Source organism: Vigna radiata, chromosome 7 (genome assembly GCF_000741045.1).
Source record: "Vigna radiata var. radiata cultivar VC1973A chromosome 7, Vradiata_ver6, whole genome shotgun sequence".
Classification (NCBI taxonomy): Eukaryota; Viridiplantae; Streptophyta; class Magnoliopsida; order Fabales; family Fabaceae; genus Vigna; species Vigna radiata.
The window spans coordinates 37476914-37501453 of NC_028357.1; the positions used below are offsets into that span (position 1 = coordinate 37476914).

At 30.1% G+C, this 24540-nt stretch overlaps 1 protein-coding gene across 1 annotated transcript; it reads left to right on the top strand.

Moving 5' to 3' along the window:
- Positions 1–12730: 12730 nt before the first annotated feature.
- On the top strand, positions 12731–14778 carry LOC106769566 (non-classical arabinogalactan protein 31). The gene is made up of 2 exons (XM_014655234.2): positions 12731–13459; positions 14272–14778. The coding sequence occupies exons 1-2, from the start codon at positions 12853–12855 to the stop codon at positions 14562–14564; spliced, it is 900 nt and encodes a 299-aa protein (XP_014510720.1). The 5' UTR covers positions 12731–12852; the 3' UTR covers positions 14565–14778.
- The last annotated feature ends 9762 nt before the right edge of the window (positions 14779–24540 follow it).

The following is a 24540-nucleotide window of genomic DNA, read 5'->3' on the forward strand; positions in this document are numbered from 1 at the left end:
TCATGTCATAAATGATCCAGCTATCTTAAACAAGTTAGAGGGTTTTTGCATGCCAAATTTTTCTTCTGGAAAATGTAAGATCTGTTATAAAAAAAAATGTGTATTCTCACTATTTTATCAATTTAAGTAAATAAATTATTTTACATAACTTGGTAAAATCTGAATAACAGTGATAAGAAAATAATCAAATTCATATTTATACATTGTAAAAGTTTGTGTACGATGGAAACAAATAACAATTAGGTTTACGATATGGCTGCAGTTTTTATTTTTATAGGTTTATTACCATTTTGTTTATATATGTGTGTTCATATATTAATTTTAATATGTACAATGTATAGGTCAACCTTAATCATACATACACATATGCTTTCCCTTGTATATGTGGTCAGTTGTAAATATTTTTCATCAAGGTCACATGGTTCCTATCTTTTACTTATCAACAAAATTAAATTTGTCTAAAGGAAATCTAATATGAATGAAAATATAGAAATTTATTCCATCAAATTGAGTATTTTTTTTTTTAACTTTTCAAATGAAAAATTACTTTTTAAATTACCAAATTTCAGAAAATAATTTTTAGTCCCTTTTAACTAACTATACTATCCTTTTTTTTTTATCAACTATACATCCATGCACAAGTATAATACTTTCACTTAAATAATGACATGGAACTTTTATTTTAAATTATTTTGTTGACTTAAATATATTTTAGCAATTAAGATTTGAATCAAATTTTATTTATATCCTCCAAATTTATATTTTTTAGTCACACATGTAAAATTGATATTTTAAGTTCCTCAAATTTAGAAATAATCCTTCTAGTTTTGAATTTAACAATGTTTTGTAGTCTGCAAATTTTTAAGTCTTTTATTGTAAGCCTTTTTATTGAAAACTTGTTTTGTATAGTACCTCTCTCTTTTATTACTCCTTATTCTTCTCTCTCATTTATTATTCGGACTACTTTGTTATTATAATATGAGAATCTAGAAGAGGGGAATTAAAATCTAATGTATTTCTTTTCTTTTTATTTTATCTAGGGTAGCAAAAAATATGTGTTTAATTTGAGGAAGACGACCTTAAATACTTCTCTCTTTCTCATTCTTCACCTTAGTTTGTGAATGAAATGTTAGCTTAAGTTTTTCTTTGAGATTAAATTATAGTTATTGTGATTAGAACATCTAAATACAATGTTTTGTTTTGCTTCACAAAGATTTAGGAATTTAAAATCAAAAACAGATTCATCTTTACACATTATTATCGTTACTTTAAATTATGGAAGTTTAAAATCAGGAAGAATTGTATTCATAAAAATGTTCGAAAATATATTCTTTACACTTTAAACCTATTCATAAATATTAGCATAGAAGTTATACGCCAACTTTTTTCTTCTTTTTTTTTTTTTAATTTTACTAATGCAAAGAAGACATTTAATATTAGTTATGTATCAATATCACATCAATTTTAGATTCATCATAGATGTGATACATGAAATCTGAGAGTTATTTGCATCGATTCTTAAATGGATGAATGGAGAAACATTACAAAAATTTGAATTTATAACAAAATTAAATAAATACTAATTTGGTATACATAATCTAATATCAAAATTAACCTTAAATCTAATGTTATTATCATTTTATTTCTAATTATAATGTTAATTTGACTAATAATTTAATTTTACTAGTATTAATTATGATGATTTAGGTTAGATTAGTTTAAAGGAAATTTAAATCTTAATTCTAATGATATAGATCTAATCTTAATCTAACCTTAATAAAAAAAATAATTGAAGTTATTCCTACTTTGTAAAGTTGACTTAAACTTAAAGTTCATATCTTAACAACATGGAATGTGGTAGTGTTGCACTGAACTCACTATGAGGTTGTGGTGACGAACTCACAACACAACAGTAGAAGAATGGCAAATCACAAGCAACCTTAAGAGTTGATTTTATAAGGTTAAGTTAGGTTTAAAGTTCACCCCACCTTATAAGTCAGTAAGGCAAAGCTAGACTTAAAATTCACCTGAGCTCCAATTTTCTTAAAGATATGAAATGTGGTAATGTCACATTCACCTTATAAGTCAATTTTATAAGATTAAGTTAAACACATCTTAACAATATGAAATGGTCCTGTTTGAGTGAACTCACTTTGAAGATTTGGTGACGAACTCGTGACACAACTATAGAAGAGTGGCAAAGTTACAAACAACTCTCACGATAAAAGGGGAACAATTTGGCTAGGAAAAAGAACCTTTGGAAAAAAAAATGGAGGCACACTGTTGAAGGAAATAAAGAAAAAGAGTGTATGAAACGACAAAAAAAGAGAGAAAAGTTTTAAAGGAATATTACATTAGTTACAATGTGTATGTGTGTGTGTGTTTGTATGAGTCTAGCTGTGTGTGTATGTATCTTTGTGTGTTTTTGTGAGTCTACCTGTGTGTTTATATGTGTATGTGTTTGTGTCTATATCTATATCTATATTTGTGTGTGTGTGTCTTTGTTTAGGTTTGTATTTGTATATGTGTGTTTGTTTGTTACGTGTGTGTATGTGTTTATGTGTCTACGTGTATGTATATGTGTTTGTGTGTGCTTGTGTCTATGTGTCTTGTGTGTTTCTGTTTGTGTTTGTGTATGTGTCTCTCTGTGTGTGTGCCCGTGTATATCTGTATGTATGTGTTTGTTTGTATGTCTGTGACTATGTGGTGTGTTTATGAGGATATATGTGTCTATGTGTGTTTGTATGTTTGTGAGTGTTTATATGTCTATGTGTATAAGAGAGATATTTCTTTATTGATATAATTATATAATAATAATAATAATAATAATAATAATAATAATAAATTATTTTGAAAAATGAAAATTTTAACCATGTTAAAACTAGTAGTAAATGACTATCATTTAGCTATAACTTAATTGATAAAAATTTAGTTTTAACTCTAACTTTGAATATCTCTTTTAGTCCTTTAAATTTGTGTTATTTTTCTTTGGTGCTATAACGTAAAAATATTTTTTTAATCTTTCAATTTCAAAAGGTATTCTTTATGGTCTTCAACACAACACCTGCCATTGACATGGCTAATAATATCCACATAAACAATTATTCATATAATAATGTTGAAATATACTTTAAATTTTTTGTTCAACTATCTTTCAACCATTAAATTTAGGTTATTTTATTTTAATCATTTAAATTTAAAAAGGATTGTTTTTGTTATCAAAATTTAATATTAATTTTTGTGAAACTTTGTTTTCTTAATTTTATACCCATTTGAAAAAACATTAGTGCAAAATATCAATATTACATTTACAAATAAAATCAATTTAAAGGTATGTTTTGCAAACAAAAATATAGTGAGAATTTCTTAATAAAATATTTTATTGATTATTTAATTAATCGATGTAAGTTATCATACGTAGTTATGTTACATCTTTTTTCTTTGCTTTAATATAATATAATTAATTTTCAATTCAAATTTTATAGGAATAGTATACAAAAGAAAAATAAAAATATTATAAATTGATACATGACATATATATATATATATATATATATATATATATATATATATATATATATATATATTTTAATTTAACAAAAAAAATATCTAATTAAATCATTTTGACAAAAATTAAAACTTAATTGAAAAATAAATAAGACAACCAAATTAAATAATTGTGTGTACATTATGATAGTTTGGTCAGTCATGGACCGAGTGATAAACATCCCTTGACTATTGCGAAACTTTTGATTTGTCGGACAGTCAAACCAAAAACAAGATTAATTATAAGAATAATCATGTTAATCCTAATCATAGTCATTATCGAATTGAGCTGTAATTAAATCAATACTAATCAGAAACTCATTCTAAAATTTATAAATACAAATTTGATACTCAAATAGTATGTTACTTTAGTACACATTTATTATCATAGTGGTCGGACAAATATTAACTTTAGCATTGTAATGTTTTCAAATAGCACCCACCGCATCCAATTGAACAACCTAACAGTAGAGAAAGGATTGTAGATTGAAATTTTAACGTAAACTTGGAATTTGAAGATTATTTGAATAAAAAAAACTTATCCTTAGTTCTTCGAAACAAATTGAAATAACTATGAAAACAGAATATATATATATATATATATATATATATATATATATATATATATATAATATTAAAAATTCATATTTTAACTAATATTATAAATATTCTTTCGAAACGATAGTAGTACCATAAAATTCAAATATAATTTTTAATATTTAATATATCTTAATCATCAAACTTTAATATTTGTAGTGGAGTAAATAATATCCCCCTTGTGAAGCTAAAGTTGAACACTAAAAAATTTTGAAAATATTTTCGAGTTCTGTTTATACTAAATCGGAACCTTGTTTAGAGTTAAATAATATTTTTGAAATGAGTAATTATTGAAATAAGTGTTGTCCCTTTAGATTGACCAATCCTTCGGACCAAAGGTTATATGATCTATTACTCTAAAGTTGATAAGCCACACACTCCATGGGGTTAGGACATTGGAAGCCTATCTCACATCACAACCTTTTATATCATTCTAATGTAATATATTTCAATATTTTTTTTGTCATATTAGGATTATCTTGAGTTGAAGGTCGTATATCTAAAAAATACTAGAGTCGTAAAAATATTTGATTCAAATGTCTTACGAAACCTTTTTAGTTGTTGGAAAGAAAATGAAATTTCCATCAATCAAGATTTTCATTTTGGAGATTTTACATCAATTTAAACTTAAAGTATTTTATTGAAAAAAAAATAATCTTTACTTAATAAGTCAATTATACGAAATTGAGTTAAACTTAGATTTAAATTTAAGATGATTCTTAGGTTTATGTTATTATCACATAATTGATTAGGCTTTTTTTTGTCCTTTTTTTTTGTCTTTAAATTATGTTGCTCTTCTTGCTTATGGCATCAAAATTCTTAAATATGGAGTTGCTGGGTTTGACATCATTTGTTGTTGGATTTTTTTCATAATATTTAGTTCTAGATATGAGATTATGTTGAAGAGTCACATTAATAAAAAATAAAATAAAATAATATTATATTATATAAATAAACATAAATTTTATTGTATAAGTCGATTATTATGTAAAGTTGAATTATGTTTAAATTTCTTTTAAGTTGATAAGCAAATTTCTATATTGACATTCTTAGTTTACAATTTAAAAAAAAAAAAAACAATTATACAATATATTAACACAAATGTTTAGATTACATAATTTTCGAAACATAAAAGTCCATAATTTTTCACTTATAAATTGGTTAATCTATAATATTGTTCTAGATAGAGTAATTTAGGATATTTTAAACAAAACTCAGAAATGCAAAAGTACATGGAGAGAAGGAGAAACTGAAAGTTTTAATTTTGACTTTTGGCACACCCCAATAAATGTGAAAAAAGTAATCTGAGGTAGCGGAAGCAAAAGCCCAGCATGAACAATTGCAAACAAGAGGCCCAAGAAGAATAAGCCCATGCGCCATCTTTTTAAATCTCCAGTTTGCACCTGAATTCTGAATTGATCAAATGCATTCCAAGTTTAATATTCAAAAACACATTTACAAGAATGACAGTGATTGCTTCACGTGAAGGTTTAGCCTAAATTTTTGTGACACTTATTTCTTTTTATTACGCTTGCCTTCGTTAACTTAGAGTTTGGATAACTTTGATAACATTTCTATAGTCAACTGCCATTAAACATCTCCAATAAGAAATCATATTTCCAGAAAAGCAATATCATTTTCACTTATAAATTGGTTAAATAAAATTAATGGCCCTTTCTAAATCATTTTTTTTTAACTCAAGCTTGTACTTTTACATATTTTTAATTCTTTTATATAAAATAAAAAATTCCGTTGAATATATACTGTTTCTTCAGCCATTCACATGCTGTTACTCCCATTACTTTGTATTTTTTTAATAATTAGTAAAGTAATATCAAACTTCTTCTAACATCATCTCTAATATAAATGTCTAATGAAATCAAATATTTAGAATGCAAATATATGATTACGAAGTGGATTTTAAATTTAATTTTACAAAATTAATTTATAAAATAAGATTTATATTTATATATAATATATATAAATTGGTTTATTTTTTAGTTGATGACTTTTAACATAATTATTATTAAGGATTATTATGGGAAGTTGCTGATAATGTGTTAACAGAAAAGAATATTACAAGTGTTGTGTGTGGTTTTTTGTGCAAAGTACATTCAAAATAATGAATTTCCCTAACACCAATGAGAAAAAGTTGACTTAGAGATGATTCTTTTGCAAACAACATGATATTGGATTTAGAGTTTATCGAAAACTTAACAAGAATACTATTTCCAAAGTTGGGATTGGAAATCGAGCAATATCATATTACAAGGTAAAGGAAGGAATGAAATTAGACGTGATTAAGGATTGGAGTTAATAGATGACGCCTTCCATGATCTTCAAATTAATTAAAACCTACCCTAAGTGTAGCATTATTGAAAAAAAAAAGGAAGACAAATAGTATTGGGTTTAATTTGGGTAGGAGAGTCTTAACCTTCTTAATCTCATCCTCAATCCCAAATTTTTCTATATTATTTTTTGCAATAATAGAAATAAAAAGATTAGTGTTATTGGTAATTAATGATTATACATGTTACTTTCAGAAGTCTACTGTAAGTGTCGGCCAGTAATAATCCGCTCGTAAGATTTAAGTTTTCAACATTTTATGTCTATTGTGTAGGGCACAAATTCTATTGTGGAGTTCACCCATCACATATTGAGCTTTATCCTAGGAAAGACAAGGGTGTCAAAAACCCTCTCTTTTACAAGTATTCCCTAATGATAACAAATTGTGCAGCTTATCGAGTGTTTGTAAGGTTTATCCTCTCGCCTTGGTCTTATTTCTTCATAAGCATTCTAACTTCTCATCTTCAATCATGCTAGTCAGTTATTGATACATTAGATATTTGATGATTGTCTTTGCCAAAACTTGCCTTATTACTCTCTCGATGGAAACATGGTCTTGGTTTATTATTTAGGTCTTGAATCATGAACCTTTTCGTTTGGTTTCTTATCAACCGCACTTTTGTCACCATATGAGGCTTTTGCCCGCATTTGCTTCCTAAAGTTCCTCATTTCTTCCACTTGCATGAACTTGATCGTCTTCTATTTGAGTTCATCCAAGTTTTCTGTAGGCTGCATGCATAGGCTATCTGCAAAGGGTCCTAGTTGTAGGACTATGATCATATGGTGCATAGCCACCTCTAGATTAAGGTTTCGTATTTGCTTGGCCTCCTTTTCGAAGCGCTCCACATACGCTCGGAATGACTCATCTTTCTCTTGCTTGTCATTGACCAGAGCATTCAAAGTCAAGTGGCGCAGTTGGCTTATTGTAAGTTGTGCTATGAATTTTGATTAAATGGTGGTGAAACAGTCAGTGGAGTTTAGCGGTAGTAGGGAGAACCAAGCCAAGGCCTCCTATTTTAACAAGGTGGAGAAGATCCTGCACTAGATGACATCATTTGTTGTATACAGTGCCATTTGGTTCATGAACATTCTGAGATACTCGTCCAGATAATAGGAGCCATTATACTTGTCATAAAATAAGCATCTTCTAATTGTCAAGTAAGGGGGTCTCCATGATGTTGGTGGTGCACGAGAACATCTCAACCGTATCCATTGTGGCAATGGATAAGTTATGATCCTCGCTAACTCCGTTTCTCTCCAAAACCGTACGGTCGGGTTCGTTGCATGGTTTTTCCTCAATCCGAGTAATGTTGGGTTGGAAAGTATGAGATTCTTATCACCCCGACTGCGTTTTTCGCTCGCAGGGTTTTTAATTCCTGATCATATTTGCTTTGAATCTCATCCATTTGCTTTTATGGGTTCCTCATCATCTCCCTTGAGTTCAACTTGCCGTCTGAAGGTTCCTTCAATATAATGTTCAAGTTTCTTATAATCACCATGAGTTTAGAAAGTCACTACTTGACCTCATGGTGAATGGAAAAATGTTTCGATAAATAAAGTCAATTAAACTTTTTCTAAAGGCCAGTCATCCAACAATCTTTGCTCCAAGCTTTTGTTTGTCAATATTGATTCGTGGTATTTGTTAAAGTTTCTCTATGCTAAAGTTTTTTCTGTTTAAAGGTTAGAGTAATAATAAGTGTGTAATCAATATTCTACCTAATACCTTATCTTGAACTTCTATTTATAGCTTTTGTAATGAACTTTTTTATTATTATTGGTCTAATTATGACCCAAACTCTATTAATCTTGATTAGAAGTTTAATTATAATGGTTTTTTACTTTAAGTCATTTCATCTTAGTTGTTCAATGTTTTTATAAAAATGTCATCTCGTCCACTTGATTAATATAATAAAAATATCATTTGATTGATAGATAAATTAATCGTTCAATCAACTCATTGATCAGACAAGCCATATAGTACAAAAACCTATTTTATTAATTATACCAATATTGAACTAACGAAAAATTCTATTAAATTTGAAATATTTTATTTATTTAAATATAATAAACAAACATAGTAATTTTATGTTAAATATTTTGATAAACTAAAAAATTCATATCATCATCAACAAAAAGATATATTAGGATAAAACATTGGCTATTAAAAAAAATTGTTTCATAATAAATTATTAAATTTTCGTTTATGATTAAGTTTATTAGACTATTCAAACTTTCGTATAATATTATAGACAAAATACAATAATAATCTTTTTTTAAAATCAAATTAATTCCTCTTATACGAAACCATCGTATCACATTAGAGTTAACATCAACACGTATAAACTAATATTTTTAAAACATTATACAATTTACTTTTTATTATATATAAACGATTTGACAGATAAATTTTAATGGATTGTATATGATACTTAAATATAATTAATTATATTATTTATAATCTATTATTTTATAATTTTTTGTTAAGAACTTAAAAATAAATCTAAATTTTCACATTAAATAAAAATATATGTATTGTATAAATTAAAAAATTTATAATTTTATCATCTTAAAAATATGAATTAATATCACGTCTCAACAGAATTGGAAAAATAACATTGTTATAATTTATTTATTCATTTAGCAATTTATTTCAAGTTCATATACTTGTAATTTATTTCTTTTACTTTTTGTAATGTAAATAACAAAATACATTAAATGATAGTTACAAAGATTAAATAAAATTATTTTATACGTAAAATCTAAAACGTAAAGTTTGTTTAACTTTAATATATCTAAATAAGTAATTAATTTTATACACAGATTTAGATGTTTCATGTTGTAAAACTGAATTAAATAAATAAGATAATAATAAGAGCCAAAGATATATGTTTATGTTTCTTGGGAGAGGGACAAGATAATGGCGAAACGGCTTTATTTTGGACCGTTTTGGAACAGAACAGTTTTTTGTCCGTATATTAACGTCAGTTTTTATAAAAATTTACGGGAAAATGATGCAGAAGTAAGAATGATAATCATATAAACAAATTTTGTTCAGTTATATAAAATTTTAATATATTTTAATTAATTAAATGATAATAGATTTTGTCTGGTAAAAATTAATTACTTTGGAAGCAAATTAAATATGTTTTTAATATTTAAATTTTAATATAAATAAAAAGGCTTTTTAGATTGTGTAGCACTTTTTCACTTTAATATAAATTGAAAACACACATTTTAACAATTAAAAAATTTAACATAATTGAAATATATAGAAAAAATTCATGTTAAATTTAATTTACATGTAGACATTAAAAAGCTTAATTAATAATTTATAATATTTATTAATAATTTATTATACAAATTTATGTTAAAATTTACTTAGCATCTTCTGCTCCCATCATTTCATGTCTGCCTCTTTCATGCTTCAAAATTTGAACTTGTTTTTTTGGTGGGTATGCTTTTTTTTATCTGCACAAATAATTTCACTTTCATCCCCAATAAATGCAAAATTAGAAACTCGACCCAAATTGTCTGAAGTGGGTACTAAAAAAACTCAAAACTATTAAGGAGCATTGGAAACTTCTACACAAGTCTCGTGGGGAGTGCAAAATTCCAAATATCTTATGCATGTGCATTCATCCAGCCATTTCAGCATTTTTAATAAAGTTATCATTCTAATTTTGATATGATAATATACTCTGCAAATTAATATTAATAAAAAAATAAAATCTCAATATTAATAATTTTAATACCATCTTAAAATAATTATTCTAATAAAATTTATTACGTTATCATTTATCGGATTGTTGTTGAATCGTCAACAAATATTTAATTTCATGTTTTGCATTTTAAATTCTCACTATCCAAAATATATTAAAAATATAATATTAAATAGAAATAAAATTAAATTATAGCATATTTGTGAGACAAAGCACTTTATATAAATGAGAGAGCTAACTTTATAAATTAATTTGTAAAAATAAAATTAATTTTATAAAAATAAGTTAGTGTTAAAGTATTTCTTAATAAAATAGTTTAAAAAAATTACTTGAATGATTTTATTTTTGGCCAATTAAAGAATTAAATATATGGATTATGATATTTTATCAATTTTTTAACAACTTTTTCACAACAGATTATTATGTTCTCATTTTATTGGTCTATATAAAATAATATAAAATTATAATTATAAAAATATATAATTTTAATTATTAAAAAAATTATTAAAATTTTAAATACTTTTATTTATGTTTTTAATATTTATATGTGTTATTTTATTTGAATAGCTAATTTTATTGAAATTTAATTAAATTTATGTTTATATACTTTTAGAAAATTAAGTTTATTTTTTTATTTTTAGTTAAAATTATTTTTTTTATCATTTTTAGTATATGCAATTTTTTACATAACATGAAGGATAAATAAATTTGGTGGTTCCTATTTTTACTGGTTTTCTTCAAATAGGTCCCTGCATTTTCAAGTTGATCAGTTTGGTCCCTGATTTTGAAAAATTAGAGCAATTAAGTCCATTCTGTTAACTTCTCTAGACAACGTTAAAAATTGTGCTTGCTGGCAGGAGGTGGTGTCATTTTCGAAACACGTGACACATAACCACTTTATGACGTGACACATAGCCACATTTCTTGCCTAGATCTCTGCCGAAACCCAACATCACCATCCCCCTACCGTATTCACTCTGCGATTCCCCTATCCGATTGTGCTAACAACATCATCTTCTTCATCTCCTTGTTACCCCTATTCCTGGTTCCCCTATAAAGGAAAAATGCAAAGACCCAATAAAAAAACCTCTCGCACACAACCTCTGATTCCTTTCCTCTACAAAAAAAAAAATAACCACAAAAACCGATCTCGCATAATCCAAAAAGCTCCAACTCAATCACTTCCTAGCATCCACTATATCTCCCATCATCATCTCGTCAATCCATTTTAACACACTATCATCATCATAGAGTCAGCAAAAATCTCACACAGAACATCATAGAATGAAACAACCCACTTAAAATCAAATTAAATGTTTCGATTTCTTGAGTTTTAGAGTAATACAAGGGAGGGTATATGTCCATCAAATTTCACCCATGAACTAGTTACCCAACCCACCTTTCTATTCTTTTGAAAGTTGCAAGGACCCCATTAACCTCACCGGCAACGTCCAGTTTCATTGGTAACACGGTGACGCCCATTTTCATTGACGACGACGGTTTCGTTCGAGGAAGAAGGTTGATTCGCGCGAGGGTTTCGATGAAGGACGGGGTCACCGGTGATGATGCGACGACGAGCTTCTTCTCGCGATGGAAGATGCAAAGGACGGGGTCACCGACGATGATGTGACGATGAGCTTCTTCTCGCGACAGAAGATGCGAAGGACGAGGCGTAATGGGGGCGATGGCGTCGCGACCAACGGTGACTCCGGTGGGACGTGGCGTCTCCGGTGACACCAAGACCGAAGAGGATGGTGGTGCAACGACTGGATTCGAAGAAGTGGTTGTGCGAATCCCAATCCTAGGTTGGCTCGAGAGACTGAGACGTTGTGAGTTTGGGAAGTGTGTGTTGGAAGTGAGGTGGAATGAAGTGAATAATTTAAGTCTACGTCATAAGGTGGTTGTGTCACGTGTTTCAAAAATGACACCTCCTCCTGCCAGCAAGCACGATTTTTAACGCCGTTAAAAGAAATTAACGGAATGGATTTAATTGTTTTAATTTTTCAAAATTAGAAACCAAATTGATCAACTTGAAAATACAGGACCCCATTTGAAAAAACCAGCAAAAATAGGGACACTGAATCTATTTAACCTAACATGAAATAAATAAGAAACATTAATTACTTAAATGTGTAATGTTAGATCTTTTATTAAATTACATAAAAATTAAGTAATAATTAAAGATAATACAATTAATTGTGTTTATAAAATTAAAATAACTAGTAATAAATTTAAAATATAAAAAAGAAAGAAAATGAAATAAAAGTCTTACAATGTAATAAAAGCTAGTTAAGATACTGATACTGCAATGAAAACAGAACATGTAGAAGTGTGGTACTCCAATTAATTTACCTTGTACATAAATTTTAGCTTCTCAATGTTCACCTCACATTGCAGTTTCCTACTTTCCATTCTCATCCCCACCCCCCAAACCTAACCAGCTAAGCTACTTATCACTAACAGGGAAACACTAACTTCCCTAATCTTCTTTCACAATAAAAACCGCAGAGAATCCCGGCATCAGCCCCTATAAATCAACCTCTGCAACAAAGCCATTCCATTATACTAACATTTATCTCTTCCTCTTTCTCTCTCTCTCTCTCTCTCTCTCTCTCTCTCTCTCTCTTCTTGCTTTCTTCAAGCAATGGCCAAAACCATGCCATTAGTTCTGTTCATGCTCCTTGTCAGTGTCTTTGCTGAAGAGCTTTACACTCTTCCTTCACCTCACCCTCCCACATCAGCCCCACTTCACCCCCCAACTTACCCACCTGCAAACGCCCCTCACCACCATCACCACCACCACCACTCACCGGCACCAGCCCCTGCACCTCTCCACCCGCATTACCCTCCAGCCCCTGCTCACCCTCCAACTCATCATCATCACCATCACCCTTCTGCTCCTGTTCATCCTCCTCTCAACCCTCCGCTTGTTCCAGTTCACCCTCCTCTTAACCCTCCAGTTCCACTTCATCCTCCTGTCAAGCCTCCTGTTCCCGTTCACCCTCCCGTTCCAGTTCCAGTTCACCCTCCTGTCAAGCCTTCGGTTCCAGTTCACCCTCCTGTCAAGCCTTCGGTTCCAGTTCACCCTCCTGTCAAGCCTCCGGTTCCAGTTCACCCTCCGGTTCCTGCTCACCCTCCTGTTCCAGTGCACCCCTTCCCTAGAAGCTTTGTGGCAGTTCAAGGTGTTGTCTACGTCAAGTCCTGCAAGTATGCTGGAGTTGACACTCTCTTAGGAGCCACACCACTGCTTGGTTAGTCTCCTTTATCTACTTTTTAACCTTGCTTCCTTTTGTCTGCTGCAAGCTTATCATATACTGATACTAAATGTTTTGAATACCTTATTGCTGTTCCATCCAAGTACACATTTTTTGCTTCCAGGGAAGTAAACTGTTTAAAAAATAATGTCTTGCAGATTTTGTTTTATACTTTTTAGATCTGGTCTTTTTATTTGTTTCTCTACTATTTTTCGGCTATCTAATTTGTTTGCTGTTTAGTACATTTCTAGTTCAACCAGACGAGGATCTAGGTAGATCAAGTTAACTTTTTTTATTTTATTTTGTATATTTCTGAAATTTTTTTATTTGTATGGATACCTATGCCCGAGGGATGTTATTAATATTTCCCGTGCATTTACATCGTATTCAAGTTGAGAATAGTCATGGTATGTGTTATACTCTCAAGTTGCTCTTTCCAATGCATGGCTGTAGCTTGATTTAAGGAAAGAAAATTTTTCAAAAGCAAAACCCGGAAGAAATGAGTGTGTTTTTCAACATAATGTAGTGATCTTTAGTTTCGCATCTCAAGGCAAAATAAACCAATGAGTTGGTTTGTGTATGTGATTGAGAGAGAGAAAGGGAGATTTCAAAACAGCAATTACTTTGTGGTAAAGTTGATTTGTCGTTTCACGAAAGCTGCACGGTTTCTGAGATCAGGACTTTGTTTGTTGTGACTGTTTTCACCATTGTGTAATGGTGACCCTTTTTACTCTTATTGTGAAATGACAATGTTATCCCAATCTTGATAAACGACAAGAGATGAGTGTGGTGATGGTTTGAAACTGCAGGTGCTGTTGTGAAGCTCCAATGCAACAACACGAAGTACAAGCTGGTCGAAACCACCAAGAGTGACAAGAACGGTTACTTCTACGTGGAAGCGCCGAGGAGGATCACAACGTACGGGGCTCACAAGTGCAATGTGGTTCTGGTTAGTGCACCCGGTGGCCTGAAAGCCTCAAATCTCCATGGTGGTGTCACTGGTGCTGTTCTGAGGCCAGAGAAGCCATTTTTGTCTAAGAAGCTTCCCTTTGTGCTCTACACTGTTGGGCCTCTGGCGTTTGAGCCAAAATGCCATTATTAGAAACAAAAGATTTGAATGGATTGTGTATGGGTTTGTTTCTGTTGTGGCTTATGTATCTCAATCTTTATGTGTTTTCCGTTTGTAGTGTTCTGAGTTTGAACTGATATCATACACAAAATAAGTGACATAGTTCTCGTATGAATTGTTAATTTAGTGTAAAAGAAATGTTGTTTATGCTTTTTTATTAAGATGCTGCTGTCTCTTTTTTACTATTGGTCTTCATTCTTCAATGTTCCTATAATCTTCTATTGGTTTAGCTACGTTTATATTCTTAAATTTTCAAAGGAAAGTGGTAGCCTAAACTTTTCTAAAAGGATCATGAAACATTTGACACCTTATATATACACCTATTTCCTTGTCTTTGTTTTTTCTGCTTTTAAAAATAGAAAAGTTTATTTATTACAGTCTGTTTTAATAAAATATACTAAGACTATCCTTAGGTAAAATAAATTCAATTTATTACAGTCTGTTTTAATAAATATCATGGTATGTATTAATACTGAAAGATAAAAAAGTAATAATTTATTTGTAATAAATTCAATTTATTACAGTCTGCTTTAATAAATGTCATGATTAATACTGTAAAGTTAAAAGAATTCAAATATTAATTTATTTATGATATTTGATATTATATTCTAAAATAGTTTTTGTATTCTTTTGATACGGTTTAATGTTTGTTTAGTTTAGACAAAAAGGTGGGGAAAAGAAGAAAGAGAAAAAGGAGATGAAGATGTTTGTATACGGAGAAAGATGATATAAAGTAGAGAAAAAATAAGTAAAAGAATTGTAGTTGGTTTTAAAGTATTTTAATAGCATAATAAACAACTAAAATATTTTTTCCATTAAAACTTAATGAGAATGAATACAAACCCAAATTAAAATGTAATTAATTATAAAATATTATAATTAGGTATTTTGATTTTAGAGTTAGAAATAATTAGGTTATTCAAATATCAAATGTAACAATAAATCATTATTATTACTTTACACCTACTTTTATTTATATAAATTATAATAAATTTTTATTTATCATCGCTATGATCAATTATTTTTTAATAGTAATTATTAAGTTGATTTGTGTTAATATTTACAGAAGTTCTTAATCATTGATCGGTAACTCAAATGATCAGTCAGATTTTTTTATGAGACAATACAACTTTATTTATTTTATCAATCACTCTATTGGATCAATTTGATAATCTTATATTGGGGTTAATAAAACTGGTCTGCATTGGACCGGTTATGCTTGTACCATACATAAGCCATCCAAGCTCGAGTAGTCGAGGATTGGCTACGATGGGATGAAAGCTCTATGGAAGTAATTTGGTAGTATCCTTTGGTATTGACATTTGATCGGATGTATTTGAAAATGTTATTGTTGACTTGCACCTTGTGTCGTGTGTTGTCAGTTCTGATGTAGGATACGAGGTGACATGTGTTTTCAGTAGTTAAATGTGTCCAAATCTGACAATCAAGATGATGCTACGATTAGCCTTCATCTTATATAAAAGGAAGGGCTCCTGGCCCGCCAATTTTACTCTTCTTCTCGCGAGGTTATGCATGTACAAATCAATCTTCAAATTCTTTTCCTTTTAAAATAATAATGTCTACCATGAGTATTTCATGTCCAGGAAAGTCCTTTGGTTAGGACGATCAAGGGCGTCTTGTTGTCGTCATCATCACTCGAATCATTAGGGAGCCAAGGATCAATTGGACAAACTATGCCATTGGTTAGCACCAACACCACAAAGACGAATAATGTTAGCAATAAGGAATATAGACACCGAAGGGGTCTGCCCAAAGTGCTACTAGTGAGGTTGAAATTGATGTGTTGGTAGAAAGGAATGAGCCGAACGTGGCAGAGATTTTGGGTTATGATTGGATGTCCCATGATGTTTGTGAACATAACTCTCGATACATGTGGGAAAACAAGCTGGTGGACCTGGTCGAGCGGTTTTACATTCTTGGGAATCACATCGATGATTACATCGTCAATCTCAGGGTGTGCAAAGGGAATGAACAAGTATCTCATGGTCGGGGAGATTCAAAGTCAGACTTCTTTTTCGTGTATGGTTGTTTCTTCTCCAACTTGTATGTGCGTGTCCCGTTTGATGATTTCCAGACAAGAGTATTATGGGGATTGAATGTTGCTATGACCCAACTTCACCTAAATGCTTAAACGACAATTCAAGCATTCATAATAGTGTGTAAGGCCTTCAATAACCCTTACTTCGACTTTATTTTTTCATCACTTTCGCACCATGCCGAACCCAAAAGTGGGGTAGTTGTTTTTGATAAGCGAGTTCGACAAATTTCTTTTCTAACTGGTTGCTGCTTCGTACAAAAATTTTATAATGTGTATTTCAAGGTGGCAATTAAGGCAGAGGGCCATAAATATTTCTCTGACAAGAATGATTAGCCCATGTTTCCTCTTCACTAGACTAAGAATCTCAAATGATTGACCTCTTGGTGTGATACCTCGATGACGTCCAAAGATAAATCAACACTTAAATTGTTGGAGGAGCTCCCTCGACGATTACCGACCAAAGTGCTTCTAAAGTGTTATAAGTCTCGCAATATTGGTGAGGATGTGTTTGGTAAGTAGTCCTTCTTAATTCGTTAGTTGTTCGAATTTTGACTTGGCTAAATTTTTTCTTGTGTTACAAATATCATGGCTTGCACAAGTAAAAAAAAAGTTGGATTTCTATAAGAAACTGCTATATAAGCACTTGGCACCTGTCGACGACTTCAGTGCATCCAAGGAGCTTGACTCTACCCGTTTGGCTACTATCAACCACTCGATCGAGGTGGTGATTGACAAGGAAGACACTACTTCTTTGGTCTTGAACGTGCCCTTGCTATTCGTAATCTTCACCACCTCTATTGACCAAGAGGAAGGTGAGGAAAAAAATTGTAAGAGGAAGCATGAGGTGAAGGCTTTCACCACCTAATCCTCTAAGTGCATTCAAGGCAAGATGTCTGCTCCCTTAGTCGAGGTATTTTCAATACCGAGTTGAAACTTGGTAATAAGGTTTCCTTCAATCTTATTTTAAGAAAGGGTTAATCAAGGGTCTTTCAGAGGTTGATGCGCAGGATGCCCTAGCCGAGCTGAGAGTTCGGGCGACCCTTCTTAGCAAGTGAATTGCTCCCAATGGCATCCGGTTTGAGATTGCCTGGTTAGAGAAGGATTAAGCCGACTTGTAGGCAAATTTGGATGTTGTCCTTAAAGCCAATTCCATGTTGACTGCTCAGTTGAAAGATGCGAGTACTGCTCACGACGTGTGCTTTGACAGGGAGAAGAAATTGTCCCATAAGTTTTCAAATTTGGTGAAAGAGGAGTAGTACCTTATCAAGGAAAAGCAATGGTTGCAACGGAATGTCATTGACCTCCTTCTTGCCCATAGAAAGGCCCTAACAGATGTGAGGCATGGGAGAAAAAGTACACGTCCCTTGCTGGTGAGCTAGAAGAGATTGAGTGGCAAGTGATGTTGTAGCATGAGACCAACTATCAAAAGGCTCTCAACCAGGTGACTTATTTTTATAGCGTCCCTTTGGAGGAGGGGAAGTGTTATGAGCAGAAGGCCTTTTATAACAGAGAACTAGTACACATCCAGGACATACCCGATGAAGATGTTGCTGCCCAAGGCGATGTTGGGCTTCCTTCTCCCAATCACTCTGAATTCGTTTAACATGCAACCACCCACCTAAAGCATAGTTTAATTTAGGCTTAATTGCTTACTTGGTCGTCTGAAGCTTCTTTTAACACAATGTTGCTCATCATATTCCTTATGGCCACTATGTGAGTTTATAAGTGCTCGCTCGACTCTACGGTGAACGCCGAAATGTTTCTATTGAACATGTTGAGTACTAATAACTCTACAGTGATTCGGTTCCTAACTTCTTTCTCTCTCTCTCTTTAACGGTTAAATCCTTTGCTCTTTTTGGTTTGATGCAATCTTTGCCAAGTCCACAATCGCTTAGATAATACCTACGAAAGGTACTATAATTCTTAAGTCAGAAAGGGTTAAGTCACTTCGGTATTAAATGTAACAATAAATCATCATAGCTATCTCACATAGACCTCTTATTTATATAAACTATAATCAACTTTTACTCACTACCAACCTAATTACGACAATCACCTCTTAATTATAATTACCAAACTGATTTGTGATAATATTTATAGATACTTTTAATCATACTAAGTGTAGATCTGATTGGTAACTTAAACTATCAATCAGATTCTTTTAATAAGATGATACAATTTTATTTATCTTATCAATCGTTATGTTAGATTGATTTAATAAATTTATAACGAAATTAATCCAAACTATCTACATTGGACTCATATAATACCAATGTTTATTTTGTATAATGATATGAAATTATGTAACAAAGTTAATGCTTGTTTCTTTTTTTTAATGAACTTCTTAATTAATCTCCCGTCTGAGCGAGGTTTAACAAATGTAGGAATAGTTTTTTTAAGTAAATTATCCCGTGAGATCATATTACACAATTAAAATTTATTTTCATGGTCTTATAATTTTTTTTGTATAAGTCAGATCATAGTAATAAGAAATTATTTTCTTAAATTAAAACCAACTTTTGTTTTAGAGAAATATACAATAATAAATAAATGTTTGTTGTTTGAAGTATAAATAACATTATTAAATGAAATCATAGAATATCCTTATATTGAATGAAGAGTAGATTTTATGTTTTTAAAAAATTATATGAAATAATAAACTTAAAAAAAAAATTGGGTTTTAGTGTTTAAATATTTATAATATATTTTAATTACATTTAAAATATTTTCTTTCTAGCAAATAAATTAAAAATATTAAACGTGAAAAGAAAGTTTACATATTTTCTGAAAAATGAAAATGTATTATTTTAAAGTTTGGGTATTTAAAATTTAAAAGGATCAAAATTAAAACATCGTTACATTATAGTTATGATCACTTTTAGGTAACTTTTATTCCTTCTATTTACAAGTATCATTACTCATTATTAGCTTGTATCACGCCACGATTTTATTTATTTATAAATGACAATATGTATATAAACGAATGTAATGATTTATGTATGGAGCTACGGAACATGCCTTTTATATATATATATATATATATATATATATATATATATATATAATCATTCAAACAATCATAATTATATAGAGTTGTTAATGTCTAATTTCATTATCACCAACCGAATCACATATTTATTCATTCTCAAATATCATTACATTCTTAAACTAATAAAAATTTAATGTCAAATCTCACGTGATAATATAACCCCATCCGTTCAACAAATAAGAAAAGAAAGAGATCCTAGAATTGGAGGGAAAATACAAACTTAGATAAAACTTTTTTTTTAAGATTGATCTATTCTTTATAATATTTAATTAATGGTCTCTAAAGAGAAAAAATGATGAATAATCGTCTAAAAGAACTTAGAATGATACAATTTTAGATAAATGATCATTTATGAGTAAGAGTTGTTTTGATTATCATCACCAATTCACTCATCATTAAAGTCAAAAACCTCCTTGCCAGCCAGGAATTAACCATTATAGGGAGAGTCGCTTAAACTTCTATTAGAATAAGTTGCCTCATGTGGGAAAAGAAACTGGATAGCAAAAGGAGAAAACAACATACATAAAAAAGCGGAAATAAGAGAAACTTTTAAATCCTTCAAACAAAAAGACAATTCCTTGAAGCAAAATGCAAGTGTTTTTAAGAATGGAGAAATGACAACAAAAATCTTATATATATTTAGAAAATGTAAGCATTATATTTATCAAAAGTTACTTTATTCAAGCATGAAGTGGAGTTATAACTCACTCAAAATGTATTTAAATCTCTTTCATCATGCTAAAAAGTATCAATTTAAACAAATAGTTTAACTCTACAGAATAATGAGTTTGAGAAACTTTGTATTTTTATCAGTATTTTAATATATTTGAAATATAATTCGAATATCTTAAAAGTTACTTAAAGATTCTTACGCTAGTCTAAAAATAGCTTATTATGACAATTATTATACCATTTATAATTCACTTAATGAAAAAATTATAAGTATGATAAGATTTTGTATGCCAATATCACTTGAATCGGTATAAAAAGTGGGTGCGGTGGTATTTTTATAATAAAGTAGAAGATTTTTCATTCAACAAACATAGAAACAATTTTGTAATAAAGTAAAAGATAGTAGGTGCCAATATTACTTCACTATAATTCTATTTTACTTCTTCTAATTTCTAGGTTAGGAATTCTATTTTATGAAATTGATTATCAATAGCATTTGACTATTTGATTGTTTTTATATCTATTGATTTACAAATTTATCAGTCGAACACAACAACAAAGAATTGGAGGAAATAGAGTACGAAGTGAATGATAGTGACAATGTTGAAGATTTGATGGTAAACTAGTAATGGTGACATTAGGGTTTTTTGAAAAATTTAAGAGTGAAACTTTCTATGGATTATGTCTAAAACCAATATAAAAAATTAAATCTTTTTATGCTGTCTATATATGTGGATTCTAACCTAACATGGGATTTGTTTTTTAACTGACATAAAAAGTTTTTCTGTATTAGTATAATAATTTAGTTTATCTTTTATTACGTATTGTATTTATTATGCAATTACCACAATATTATTGAGGGACTTGTTTTAATAAGTTAATTAGTTTATGCATAAGTTAATTTATTAGAAATTTTGGTGTATTTTTAGTTGATGCATAAGTTAATTTATTAGAAAATTTTGGTGTATTTAGTTGATGCATAAGTTCATTATTTTTTCTTACTTTATTTTCTTCCTTAGAAGGGTTTACAGGGAAACTTATCCAAGTAGGTTTTATATCATCAATTAAAAAGATAAAGTTATAAAACTTACATAACACATTCATAAAAAAAAGGTTTACTTCAATATAAAATCTAAATACTTAATATTTCTCGTTATTTTCATGTTCACTTAGAATATATCTAAGGAGAGTTGAATGAATGAGTTCCTTATCAATATAAATAATATTTACAAATTTATTAAAATTAAATAGAGTTTTTACACAAAATAAATTCTTTGTAATGTTAAGAAACTCGTGTTTATAAGACCCATATCAAAATATTATTTTTATGGTTAATTAAATTTTTTATTTTCAAACTATTATAAAAGATTGTGTTTTATTTTAAAACTAAATTATAAAATATTAATCCATGCGTTTTATAAAAATTATATAAAATATCTTTTGTAGCAAACGCCATATGTTATGCTTTTTATATGATAAATAGAGTTTTACTATGCAATATAATATTGCCTCTTTATATCATTTGTTGGAAAGAATGTTTTATATATAATTTTCGTAAAGTATAAATATAAAAAAGTTTATAATTTAATTTAGAAACAAAAGAAATTTTTATATAATTTAATTTAGAAACAAAACGTAATTTTTTATAATAGTTTGAGAATAAAAAATATATTTAATCTTTGTTTTTATTAATCAGAAACTCTTAATGGTAATGTTCTTTACTAACTAAAGCATTGAAACATAATTTGTAGGTGATTCTCTATGTTATGATTCTTATTTCTCATTTGTGTTAAAATTATTTTCATAGTCATTAATAATTATAAAAGATATAAAATTGTACCTCATTAGCATATTAGCTAGTCCAATAACATTCAATTTCCAGTAAGAAAAATATGGTGTTTGCTTAACCAAAATATTCTGAACCTGATGTTTGTCTTTATTCAATTGAATTGTAATCAATTTCCTGTCAAAGAGATACAACTAGAAACATTAGAAATAGTTTAAAGTTTGAAAAAGATGACATTCATTTGAAGTATTTACGGGTGTCCCAAGAGTAAAATATTTAAAAAAAAAAGAGGATAAGATGAGAATGAGGTTGGATACCAGACATGTTACATCATGATTAAGGTTAGAGTTAACATAGATTTTATATTAGTATACTGTACTAATATTTGGGTGTGCTTGGTCCCCCAAAAGGACGTGGTAATTACAGCTTGTAGGGTAGGGGTACCTCCATTCTCATCAATCCTTGGATTACTCAAAGGTCACCAAATTCATTATCAGTGAGAGTGACTTCTTTTGCCCATCCCTATCACTATAGTTACAAACGCCGTTACACCAAATTTTTTATAGACCAGTTTTCTTGCATCTTCATAGTCTAATCTCTTGCACCTCCAATTTTATTTTATTTTTTAATTTTCTTTTTATAATAGAATAATAACTAACATTATTCTCTCTCTTCTATTTAAAAAGAGTGAAAACTTACACTTTCACGTATTTTCTGCGGTCTCTCTTCGGCTTCTCCTTCTTTCTCTTCCATTGTTTTTATGGTATAGTTATTTTTACACCCAATATTTGACACAGATTTGACATTGCAGGTGTCAACGACCATTGGTTGTTTTTTTTTTTTTTCCTAAAAAACTGGCACAGAAAATGAATAGAGTTTTAAAAACTTTTTGTACCGATTATATCCTTCTCTTGTTTCACATTGTTTTCTCTCTCGGATTTCGTTTCTCTCACATTTTGACATCTCTTGCGTTTTCCTTTTCTGGTTCGTTCTCATTTTTCTTCTCTGGTTCGTTCTCGTTTTCCTTCTCTGGTTCGTTCTCATTTTTCTTCTCTGGTTCGTTCTCGCATTTTGTTTTCGTTGTCCTTATTCGAAATGGAAAGTTCCGGACAACAACGTGGTTGGAGCAAGGTAAATGCATTCTTCAACCATTTTTTTGTCAGTTTGGGTATTGGGTTTTGTGTTTGGTGTCGGTTTCCGTTGATGTTGTGGTTTAGGTATAGGGTTTTTCGTTTGTGTGTTGGATTTCTTGTGGGTTCTTCGACCACTTTTGGTTTTTTGATTATTTCCTTTGGTATTTACCATTGTGTTATTTTCTAGATGTAGTTGACCGTTCGTCATTTCCTTTTGGTTATTTCCTTTGGATGGAACGTCGAACATCGCAGAAGGTGGAATTGCGAAGAACACACTGGGAAAAATGTCAAACAACCAATCACATTTGAAGACGTATGTCAGAATTGGATCAAGAAGGCGTTTCATGAGCCAAGAACTTAAGACACCATACATCGGAAATGTAGGACCTAGAAAGAAAAATGAGTGATTATTGTATTGGTTTTAGAATAGGACAAGAACTTGATTGATGTTGTAATGAAACCTATTTGGTTGAATATATAGAAGATGCATGTTTGGTTCCATTTATTTATCTAATTCATAATTGCAATTAAAATGTCTATGTTATTGAAGTGATTTATAAATTGATTTGGAAGTGATAATGTTTGTGAGACAAGAATGAATTAATGTTTGTGTTTTTGAGTGAGTATTGGGTTGAAGCTAATGTTTTGGGTCCCCCATGATGGAGGGAGAGAGCACCCATGTTTAGATTATTGAATCCAGTGAAGTTATGCTATGTATGCTGCAAAAATCTTCCTTGTAATCGATTACAAATAGGATGTAATCGATTACGCGTGTCTGATTTACATATTGGACATCCTGTTGAACTGAGGGAGCCACCAGTGATAACACAGGGGACCACAGTTGAGTAGCATTGTGTTTTGACCCAAATCCAATACTTTTAATTGTAATTTGATACTGTTGAGTGAGGATATGCTTGAAGCTAATGTTTTGGGACCCCCATCATTGAGGGAGAGAGCACCCATGTTGAGATTATTCANAGAAGTGAAGTTGTACTATGTATGCTGCAAAACTTTGGCTTGTAATCGATTACAAATAGGATGTAATCGATTATGCGTGTTTGATTTACAGATTGGACATCCTGTTGAACTGAGGGAGCCACCAGTGATAACGCAGGGGACCACAACAGAATAACATTGTGTTTTTACCTAAATCTGGTACTTTTAATTGTAATTTGATGTTGTTGAGTGAGGATATGCTTGAAGCTAATGTTTTGGGTCCCCCATCATTGAGGGAGAGAGCACCCATGTTG